The 12,344-nt window shown below is 29.1% G+C and overlaps 1 protein-coding gene across 1 annotated transcript; it reads right to left on the reverse strand.

Annotated features, from left to right (window-relative positions):
• Positions 1 to 5,919: 5,919 nt before the first annotated feature.
• On the reverse strand, positions 5,920 to 8,310 carry LOC103492211 (gibberellin receptor GID1C). Its single transcript, XM_008452493.3, has 2 exons — positions 7,986 to 8,310; positions 5,920 to 7,472 (listed from the first exon to the last, which is right to left on the reverse strand). Exons 1-2 carry the CDS (start codon positions 8,025 to 8,027, stop codon positions 6,474 to 6,476), a joined length of 1,041 nt encoding a protein of 346 aa, XP_008450715.2. The 5' UTR covers positions 8,028 to 8,310; the 3' UTR covers positions 5,920 to 6,473.
• Positions 8,311 to 12,344: the final 4,034 nt, after the last annotated feature.

Here is a 12,344-nt window from a genome sequence, read left to right on the forward strand (position 1 = left end):
AGTGCCCACACTTTTCCAATTCAAACCAACGAACAAGCCTTTTCTAAATCGGAAGAAGGTGCAAATAATTGTAATAAAATTGAAAGAAAATATGTTTAATTTTAAAAAAACAAAAGAAACGAAATGGTTACTCAAAAAAGACATAAGTAACCTTATAAACACATTACTTACCTTAGGGTTATTCATTCCACCCTCCAATTTCTACTCGTATTTTCAAAAAAAAATTAAATTAAATTTTGCAAAACTAATTTCCAAATTTTGTTAATTATAAATTTAAATAAAATTTCAACTGTTTTCTTAAAAAAAAAACATAGTAAATAAATTGAAAAATACAAATATAAAAATTTCAAAAACAAAAAACCAAAAATTAAAAACCGGAGAATAAATTATTAAAAAAAATTAATGAAATTAAATAAAATTAAAATAAATATATATGTATGTGAATATACATTTTAAAGTTAATAATAAATTTGGATTGAGTTATTTAAGTGAACCCGCATAAACGAACCGGATCCATAGGGTTGATCGCTTTTCTCGGACCATCTGATTTTGGTATTCAAATGAGCCCTCAAACCTAGCATTTTTGGTAAGGTTACAAATGAGACTAATATGGCATGCAACAATTGGATATAAGTTGGGAATTCATTACACCTAAACATGTTTAGAAAATGACACTATAAATTTTATGTTGTTACCAAATCATCCAACAAAAAATATAAATTAAAAAACATAAAAGAGGAGAAAATCAACAGACAGATTTACATGGTTTGTTAACGATGTGTTGGCTACATCAACGAGATAGAAGAAGAATAATTTTATTAGAGAAAATATTATAAAATATACAATAAAATGACGCATCGAGAATTTATACAATGCACTTCTCTGAACCCTGAAGTCAGAAATGTAAATAACTCAGTAATTCATTTTTTAAAGCATCATACAACTCTTACTATTTAATTAATTTTACTCAACACGATAGTGTTTCATATCAACTCGACAATAAGCTTATACATAATAAACTAGTAAATCGTAAGAATTTGTTGTCAAAATGAGCTTAACTCAGTAGTATTAGTATGGTATGTAAGTAGTTCCCTCTATCTTCAGAGGTCGAAGGATCAATCCTCCATACTCTAATTACTATACAAAAATGGTCTAGACCTAAATTGCCAATCAAGTTAGAAGTTTAAAATGAAAATCGATTGTAACATAGAACTTGTAGTATATAGATATTAAAAGTTAAAAGTTCGATTCTTCTGCCTCCCTTATTTCAACTAAAAATGGTTACTTAGGTTAAAGTACTACAAATACCTCTATTATGAATAAGATAATGAAGTAGAGATTGAAGAGAAAGGAAATATCTTAATAGTAATCAATTTTATATAATTGAAGTAGTTGAACAAATAGCACCAGTGGTCTAGTGGTAGAATAGTACCCTGCCACGGTACAGACCCGGGTTCGATTCCCGGCTGGTGCATTACTCTCTTTTGTTTTTATTTCATTTTTTCCTCACTCTAAATGCTTTAAATTTTGGAGAAATTGTAAAATATAAAATAGTTTGATAAAATATTTATACTTACTGAATTATTTTATCATGTGATTTTATTTTATGGATCGTAAATAATTTTTTTTTCTTTTTATTTTTGTAAAAACGCCTAAATTTTGGAAATTTTGTCGAAAAATAAAAAAATTTGACAAACTATATAGAACAAAACTATTAAAAAACAAAATTTATTGCACCTGATTTTCTTTATGAAGCGTAAACAAACGCTCTATGTTTTACTATTAATTTTTCCATACTTTTTTTTAGTTACATTCAAATCTTTTTCTTAAATAATAATATAAAATCAATTTAAGAAATGGGAAATTGTTATTAATAGAAAATGTGCTACAGAGAGTCTAATGAATTTTGCTACTTTTTAAAATTTTTTATAAGGGGTTTTTTTATATTATTAAATACAATAATTATGAAGATGAAGACGAACCTCTCATATCGTTATGTTAATTACTAATAAGTTGAACTCACTTTGAGAATATATTTTTTATTTATGATTCTCCCTATCAATGGATCTAAATTTTAATTTTCTAAATTATTTAAAATTTGTTTCTATCTATATCAAATCCAATTTATTTATTTATTTGAAAGAAATCCAATTTACTTATGGTAATTTACAATAATTGATCAATTTTAATTTTCTACCCTAACCAAACCAACAACAAAATCAAATCTTTTTTACCATGTATATCAAATACAATTGATTATTTATGATAATTTAAAGATAATTTCGAGAATAAAAAAGTTTTAATTTTGTTTTGTTCTTAATTACCAAAAGTGTTTCATTTTCTATTTTCAAATATTATTTTGAAAATCAAAATTTCAATTTTGCAAAATAGAATTTAAATTTCACCCTAAAATAGATTTAAAATTACTTTTTTTAGTCTCGAAGTTTTAAATTTTCAAACTAACTTTTTTGAATCCTTAATTAAAGTCTCGTTTCCTAATCATTTGTCTTTTATTTCTAAAAACTAAAACATACTTTCTATTCATTCTTTGTCATCATCTTCATCTTTAGTAAGTAAATTAGTTGAATTTTAAAACAAATGTCCGAGAAGGAAAAAAAAACCTAGCTTCTAGAAATTACTTCTTCTTCTTTTTTTTTTTTTTTTAGTTTTGGAAAGTTTGACTTTATAGTTTTTTAAAATATGGGTTTAAAAGTAAATAAAAAAACTATATTAAAATATAGGGGTGGAATAGATGTTAATTATAAGCTAATTTTCAAAAATCAAATAGTTATCGAGACCTAACTTTTAAAGAATGTCAATTTTGATCCTTAAAAGCCATCTTTGTATATCTGGTACTCTTTAATCAAGCATTTTTATAATTTATTACGTCCCAAATAACTTCAAAGTGAGTTTAACCCTTTTAATTTTTGGAATTCAAATTCCGTTTTGGTGTAAATTAAATGGAAACCAATACCTTTTAAACTCATCGAACATTTTATGTTTCTACTAAAGAATGCACCATTCGATCAAAAAAAAAACAACGATTTCTTTATCTTCTAGCAACTCGAACATTTAAAATCTTTATCAGGGATATCTCATAAAATATAATTATATATATTATTTGTATATTTTTCTCATTCCATTGATTTCAAGATGTACTTTAGTCAACATCCATCTTAATCACTATTCTAAATGAAAACCTAAAGGAACTTGTTTTAGTTGGCACATAGTATTGGAAAAAAGTTTGCAAGAATTAGATGGGAAAAGTGGGGAAGAGCACCAAAGTGGGGTTCCAACCCAATTATTGATCATAGGCAATGATGGAATCTAGTGGACCACTTAGATTAGCCCATTGGTGACCCAATGTACACTAACACAATGGAAAAAGCCAAGAACCAAAGACACACCATATTCAATAGGGAGAGTGAACAAATTATGTCACCAACTTCATAGCCATAACCTAGTTAACCATGGTTAGTTTTAACCTCACGTCTATATCGTAACCTCTTCTTACGACCATATTAAATACTCTATTCAATTTTAGACATGAGTTAACGTATATAAGTATCTGAGTAGATTTGAATATTATTACATCATCTTTTTTTTTTTTCCTTTCAGACAACTACTTGTGTTTTTTTTTCTTATTATTTCTATCGTTGTCAGCTCAACGTTGATTGGTTGACATTGTAAGCAGCTAATTTGTTCTCATAGCTCATTCAGAATTTGACACACGTATTCCAAAATCATTTTCTTCTCAAGTAGATGCACTGTTTGCACTTAAATGATAAGGTCACCATTGTCTACTTCTTGTCGATGAAAGGTTTCAAAATTTTTGAAATCTGTTATCCAGTGAAACCAGGTATATCTATAAACAAACATGATTTGTGGACACGGTGTGTATGAAATAAACTAAAGAGATGTGGAAGAATCTTTTCTTTTAAAAGCTAGCATTTTGCATGCATATATCCTTTGTGTGTGAAGTGAATGAAAAAAAAAAAGAAAGAAAGAAAGAAAGAAAAGAATGGTCCCCTTTGACACATAAATAAGTCCAAAAACCCCAACAACCATTTTATATGAGAAATGAACCATTTTTCCCTTTAAAGACAAGCCAAATCTTTGTATTTTCTTCCTTCCCCATCTCCATATAAAGCATTGATGAATGGACCATTGAACAAACTCATTCTATTAATCCAATGATGTGGAAGAGATATGCCCTTTGTTTGTTATATTGGAATTACTAATTTGCAAATGGAGGCCCCTTCTCTTTGTTACACTTGTCTCTACATTTGTCCCAACAAACATGGCTCTTTTTCTCCTTCCTACCCACTTCCATTCCTTTTTAAACCTAGCATTGTTTACTTTCTTACAAATTGTTGTACCATCCAAAAATAAGAAAATTACGACTTTTTCTCTTTTCCTTTTTAACGATATCTTTTTCTCTTTTCCTTTTTAACGATATCTCTTACTTCGAACTTGATAATGCACGTTCATTCCAGTCGAAGTATGCTCGTATTAGTAGAACATTAGAGTTTTTAATGATAGGAAAAAAAAATTGAGTTTGTATTCTCATATTGAGTGGGAGATCAAACCTCTGACCTTGAAGTTGATAGTACAAATTTATGTTAGTTGAATTATGTTTAATGTTTGTAATAAGTTTCGGTTTTAATCCTTACAATCTAATTAACATTTTTTCAACGATTGGAAAAAACGATTTATCGTGTGGAGTTGAGAATCAAATTTCTAACCTTAAAATTGATAATACAGGCTTATACAAATTGAGTTATTATGTTCACGTTTGGCAAAACATTACAAGCTTAATCCTTTTCGAAAACATGTTTCTATCCTCAATAATGAATAACTCTTCTTGTGAGTTATATCATTTCCTACAAATGCACACTTTTCATCTCTAAAATTTTACAAAAGTAAGAACTTAGTCCATAAATTCTAATAGGTATTGACTTATTCAAAGAAGTTAAACTCAATATTTCTACTTTTAAATTTATAATAATTTAGTCACTAAACCTTAATAAATAATAATTTAGTTTCTATACTTAATTAAATGATTGTGTCACTATTACAACAAAACACTATTAAAATTTAGTAGAATTTTTTGCTCATCGATAAACTAATTAGAAATCAAATTTACAAATTTATTTATATATATATATATATTATAATTAAAATACTTTACATTACTTTATAACAATTTAAGCTTTAAACTTAGAATTAAAGCTTTTTTACCCCAAAATCAAAGAATATAATGTGATATTATTATAAAAAAAAATAGTTAAAACTCCAAAATCGACTAAATATGATACATAGACCAAACCGTGACAAATGAAAATTCAAAGACTAAATCAACGCAATACTATTTCAATGGCATTTTAAGAACCAAAAGGGATTTTCAAATTGGTATCAAATGATAAAAATAAAATATTTAAAATTTTGAAGATCAAATATGGGGAAAGAAGAAATAATAATAATAATAATAAATAATAATAATTTTAAAAAGAGAGAAAAAGAAAAAACAGTGGTCCATCAGAAGTTTGATATTTCTAACACTTGGAGTGAAGATCCAAAAAGCACTTAGTAATAAAAGTACTTTGCATCAATTTAAAGAGCTAAAAATTCTTTACTAAAGCTAAAGTATCTAAAGATTTGGGTTGAATCGCTATGCTGTTTTTGGCAAAGAAAAATCCATACAATTCAAAAGAAAAAACTACTGACAAAAATACACATAAACTCAATCATTTCATCATCTCTTCATAAAATATTATAGCAAAAAATTTCAAAAGCTTCTTCTACAGTTCTAGCAATTGTCAACTCCGCTACGCTATCGAGGAAAAAGAATCGACTCGAGAACAGGTAAGAATAACCAAAACAGAAAAAGGCTCTAGTGCAAAAATGAACAGATTACAATGACCAAGAGAATAAGCAAACTTTTTCATATATTCTAGAACATATGTATTAACATATAGAATCACAATATCATGGATGTTTCCCCAACCATGTTCTGAAATTAGCTATATATATATATATATAATATGTCACTAGCAGGAATGAAACCAAGCTACTGAAAAAGTTACCCGTAAACTTGGATCGTCCTCTACGTTGCATTGCAGCGAGATGCCAGGGCAGGTAATGTTAAACTGGAACTCTGCTGCGCTTAAAAGCTATGCCGCTCTCGTTGCCATAAGAGCCATAGCAAACAGTTAAATCCAAAATCTAGAAGATAGCAACCCAAACCGATCCAGCTAGATGTTGAATCGTCGTACTATTGAGTCTGTCAACCGAGTTTCAGCCATCTTTTACACCAACAAGAACCAGACCCAAAGGAAGAAGACAAATAACATGATAATCAACAAAATGGTAAGTCGTATTACTACACAATCTTATAAAACGACCCCTCTAATCGCGAGGAGGAATGTTATGGTTCTGTTAGATACGGCTGCCTGTAGATAGTGTCAACTCTATTAACTGTCAGAACTCACGAATTCACTTATCTCGTCCATGACGGTATAGAAGTGCTCAGTATTCGGTAGCAAGTAGAAGCCAATTGTTGCCTGCTCAAGATACAAAAGTTTCACCTCTTGGCCATCATTCTCCAGCCCTCTGGCGTAAGCCAATTGCCAATCTTGGACAAGGTCTAAACCAGCCACCACGACAAGGCTTTTCGGGAACTTGATTCCTTTGAGGCTATTGCCCCTGGGACCGAAGGGATTACATGCTGGATGATCTCTATCTTCTCCTTCAGGGAGGAAGGCCCTCCAATACCAATCTCTATCCCGGATGGTTACAAAATACTTTCCATCCAATCGAACCTCAGATTCAGTTCTGTCCTGTCCGCCGAACATTGGATTTAGAAGTATATTACCCAATACTTCGATTCCCGACTTTACTGCTCTTGATGCAACATGGTGTACAATGTTTCCTCCCGAACTATCACCAGCCAAATAAATATATGTTTTCGAGTCTTTACTTTGGAGCCATGATCTTGAATTTACCCAATTGAGTGCAGCCCATCCATCGTCATAAGCACATGGATACCGATTCTCAGGCGCACGCCGGTAGTTCACAGAGACAACAACTGCCTTGCAAAGACTAACCAATCTACGACATAGCGTATCATAGATAGCACTGTTAGCAGACGAATGTGCAAAGCTTCCACCATGAAAGAAAACAATAACAGGCACAACAACCTCAGAATCCACAGGCTTCTCAAGATCAACAATGTTAGTAGTCTGAGGTTCCCCTCCATTGGCCGGTCGATAAATTCTACAAAGCAGACTCGTAGCACGATCGATAATGACATCAAACGAGAAAGCCCCGTCAACAGGGTTAGCATTCGCGGGGACTTTTCGGTCGAGAAACTCTGCCAAATGGCGATTGAAGGTCCCATCAGGTCGACGAAGAAGATTGTAAGCCAACTTAAAGTTGGAAATGAGAACCCAGGTATTTAGTGGAACCACCATCTATGAAGCAAACAAGCATATTCAAAACATAATCCCCAAATCAAATAACCAAATACCATTTCTCCAAAGGGTATTTTCAAAAGCACAGAGAACAGAATTAAATCAACCAAAAACAGAGAAACAACAGAAGATAAATAAACTCAAACCAAACAAAATAAAGCTTAAGAAAACACTACCTATTTCAGCTTAGACCAACATATAAACACTCAAGAAACCTGTCGACCAATCCCTAATCAAAATCAAACACTAAATGCTTTCAGATCAACTCGAAAAACCCACATCGAATCAATAAACTAACAGCTACAAAGAAGGCCAAATTTTTTTTAAAAAAAATAACCCCATAAAAAAGGAATAGGGAGAAGAAAAGAAAAAGAAAAAAAAAAGAAGATAAAAATTCAGAGTCAACGATTGATCAGCTAATAATAGAAAGAGACAGAGGGCAAAAGAGAGGAAACCCAAATGGGAAATAACAAAATTAGAAACAAAAAATGAATTAAATCAAAGTAGTAGTACCCTAGCTTCGTTGAGATTGATTTGATTAGTTCCAGCCATCATCAAAGCAGAGAGAAGAAAGAAAACGACTTTGAAGAAACACCCAGTTGAGAAATCGAACAAAGTATCTTCAAGATCTTGAAACAGAGGAGAAATCGGAGTTCAAAGACACAAACATATTGGAGGAAGAGACATTTGCCGCGTAACTTCGAGTCTATGAGGCACTCTAAAACTCTGAGAAGATCAATAAGAGAGGGGGTGGGGAGGTGCGAAGGATAAGTCCTACGACGTAAGTTAGTGGAAAAGTGAAAGGAAAAACTAAGGTGCGCTGTAGGGGAGGGAAAGAACCCAGATGAGAGAGACGACAAATTGAGAGGCCGAAAGAAAAACCTGTTCTGTGGGACCCCCCAATCCAATTCTTTTTAAAGTGTTATTAATTCCTTTCTCTCAAGCTAATAAATTTTTTATGACGTAATAAATCCTTCTTTGTTTTTCCTATACACAATTTCAAAAAATATATATTTTAGGATGTTTAATTGTTTTTAAGATTTGAGTTTTATTTTGATTTAGTTTGTTGTTTTTAAGATGTTGTAATTTTACTTTTGAGATTTAAGTTTTGCTTTTGTAATACATCTTGGACTCAAGATTTGAATTTGAATTTAGCTTATTCATTGCAATGTGGTTGTTATCCTTAATTACTTGACTTGAATGCTTCTAAGAGAGAAGATTGTTTCCATGAACTAAAACGAGTTCGTTGAATGAGAAATTTTGGATCAATCATAAATCGTCACGTCATTCTCAAATCAATGCCGAAATTTCGAATATTGAATTTGGGATAATCATATGTCCCAAATAGAAATTAAAAACATAAAGTGGCTGATCATGATGATGTAAGTGTTGTCATCTCAACCATCAAATAAAATTGATTATTTTGATCTTTTTTTTTTTTTTTTTTTTTGGTAGAGAGTCCAATCGAACCTAAAGATGGGCTTAAATTAACCCAAATGCTAAATAATACTCAAATTCAACTAATTGGGACTAGAAATCATGTTCATGGATCAACGTGAGAACTCTATTAACAAAAGAGTTCTCTTCATTTAAGGGGTTAAAATTTTACACTCGATAAGGTTCAGAGAGAATTCTCCCAACAGTCAAAACTCATGAAGCTGACCATACTCACAGACTTGACTTTATTTTAAAGATACAAGCTTCTTTCTTTCAAGACTCCAACTTCAGGAACACCATAAGTTCTGCTTCCATACATCAAGAATATGCATTCAACTGATAAAGAATCATATAATCAAATACTGGACATCAAACCACATCATATCAATTAACATAAAATCAATATAAATATAAGTTCAACTCCATGAAACACGTTTATCCAAAAACCTCGTGCAAACAAATTGGCAAGTCCAATGACACATCTCTACCTCTCATCTCTCTCTTGTCATCAAATCAACATAGACACAACATCAACACAAGTTCAACTCCAATAAACACGTTTCTCCAAATACTCCTTGAGAACAGAAACCTTAAATCATACTTTGTTTCCACTCACGTGCTTCGTAGAAAAATTTCAACAAGTCTCCCAACATAGAAATGTTCCAATCTACGCACACTTAGCTTTCGAATTATTATGATTGAAACATTGAAAAGAAAAGTATATCTCATTAGTACATGTAGTGACTTTTGATTCCTTTAAGTCTTACTTAACTATACTTTCAATTTTATATATGGTGACCTTCTAAAAATATGGTTAAAAGACAGACTTACACAAACACACTCATAGGAACACTTAAACGAATGATTAAAAAATATTTAAAAGAATTGAAAGTTACTAAATAGTCTAACAAGGTGCACTATTCTTTTTAGTGACTCAATTATAAAAACTTCATAATTAAGCTTGTTAGAGCAATTCACTATCGGATAACCTTCTTGAAACTTTTCCATGAATCATGTCAAAAAGATTGGTATTGGTTTGTGAGGATAGTGATCTTCATTTCTTGAAGCATTAAAAACAAGTAAGAATGACATAGTTAAGTCACAAAGAAACATCAAACCAATTAGATGTTGAATTCGAATTTCGAATATTGAACCTTTACCCCAAAAAACCAAATTGAAATTAAATTCAAATCTCAAAAATAAATTTGTAAAAGACTAAATTCAAAAACTTAAGAATTTAAAGTACAACATTTTAAAACTTAGGACTAAATAGAAACGGATCTAAAACCAACGTAGAAAAACCGTTAGATTTTTGTTATCTTAGTTTTGTGAAATTTCAAATTTCAAAATTTTAATGTTAATGTCTACCTTTTAATTACTTGGTTGACTAAAATTTTTATTGGGTGATTTGATCTCCTTCCATTTTGAAATATTTATTTATTTTCTATGATTTTAAATAGTTTTTTTTTAAAAAAAAAAAACATTAACTTTTAAAAGTAATAACTAAGAATTAAAAAATATATAAAGAGAGTTTAGTTTTACGAATATATTGACAAAATATTGATATTAATATAGATTAATTAAATTCCTTTAATTTCCTAACTATGTTCTCACTATGATTATTAAATGTTTTACTTAGTATGTAACACCCATATTGAAATTTTAAATTTGAAGAATATATAATAATAACAAAAAAAAATTGAAGAAAAGTTTCTCTAGAAAGAAAAAAATAATAATAAAAGAAGATAAAATGAAGAATAAAATTGGACTTTTATTACTTTTTTTTTTCTTGAAAAAGAAAAATAAGGTGTTTATTTATTTATTTATTGATTGATTATTGTTGGTATTAATATTAGCGGTGAGGACATAGAGAGAGCTTTCCCGTGCGCGCGTGCGTGGCTTGTGGCTTGAATGAGATAGCACGTGAGGACAGAGACTCTTCAATTACTATTCTGCCCTTTTATTCCTTTTTTATTTACCACAATGCCATTACCTTTTTTTTTTATAAAATATTTATGATTCATAAATTTTAGAAAAAAAAAAAGATAATTACAAAAAGAAAAGGGATTGTTCTTGCTGAGCTTGCAATGAGTGGACAGTTTTTTCTTTTTATTTATTTAACGTAAAAAATTTGATTTTCAACTATGTAATATAACGAAAATTTTAAGTGACGAGAAATTTGTATGGATAGGAAAAAGTTTGAAACTATTTATAAAAGAAAATGGTTTTTTCGAAAGTAGAAAAAGTTGTAGAACAAAATTAGTAAAAGACAAAGTTTATTGTACTTGATTTTTCTAAAAAGAATTAGGTTTAAGAAAAACTATAGATTTTTACAATATTTGTAAAAAAAAGTTTTTGTTTATTATTATTTCAATTTTAGTTAAATGTGATTTTTAATACAATCATTTTAATTTGTTTGATTCTACTTTTTTTTTTCAATGAATTTTCAGCATTGAACATTGGTAATGCATATTAGAATAAGTGTTTTAAGGTAAAAATATATTAAAATCTTCAAATAACTAAAAGGAAAATATTACATTTGAGATTGAAAAAAAAAGTTAGAGAGTGATGGAAAAATTTAAGAGAGACCGATTTGAAAGAGGAAATACAAATTAGGAATTTAAGAGAGTCAAACAAAAATTTAGAGAAAAGAATGTTTAATAAATAGACACAACAATTATTTGAAGATAGAGAAAAAAAATTATAAATTATAAAACAACAATTATTTTAAATGGTAAAACTGCTAAAGAAATTTACGTAATATTTGAAAAATAGGTCATTGGATTACCAATGAAAAACTGATGTTGATTATATCATCAAAAGAAACTAAATTTTCATTTCGGTAGATCTATTATTGGGTAACTCCAACACAAATTTAAGAACAAAAGTTGTTAAAATACTATTTTAGTTCAGGTGTATTAAAATTTGTTCAATCTTAAATTTAGTTTTTCGAAGTTATTTTTATTGGAATTGATTAAAATAATCACAATAATTCTCATTCGAAAAAACGTAATATTATTTTCAAAATGTATTGCTAAAATTTTAATAAAAAATAAGTATAAAATAATTTACATTTTTATTATTTAAAAACTTTTGTACGAACGATCCACAATTGCACACAATGTTCAAATGAAAATGAAAAAGGAAAAAGACATTTTGTGTTGGGAATAAATAACTTAAAATGATTTTGACACTCATTCTATTTTCATACATATAATTTTATTTTATTTCATTTCAAAGATTTAAAATTAGTATTCTTATGGTTTGTTAATGTTATTAATATCTTCTTTCATTAAACCATTCTATCTTAAAAAAAAAAAACTCACTCGTTGAATAATAATCATAAAGTGTAACTAAATTATTTACAAAATATAGATACTACTATCAATGTCTATCATCAACAGATTGTGAAATTTTATTATATTTATAAACGTT

The sequence above is a fragment of the Cucumis melo genome, chromosome 2, assembly GCF_025177605.1.
Source record: "Cucumis melo cultivar AY chromosome 2, USDA_Cmelo_AY_1.0, whole genome shotgun sequence".
In the NCBI taxonomy this organism is placed as follows: domain Eukaryota; kingdom Viridiplantae; phylum Streptophyta; class Magnoliopsida; order Cucurbitales; family Cucurbitaceae; genus Cucumis; species Cucumis melo.

Excerpts from the sequence above, each read along its gene's own strand:
- LOC103492211 (XM_008452493.3), bottom strand. The coding sequence starts at position 8,027 with ATGATGGCTGGAACTAATCAAATCAATCTCAACGAAGCTAGG. Across the intron at positions 7,473-7,985 it reads TCAATCTCAACGAAGCTAGG|ATGGTGGTTCCACTAAATAC; the intron begins GTACTACTACTT and ends TTTGCTTCATAG.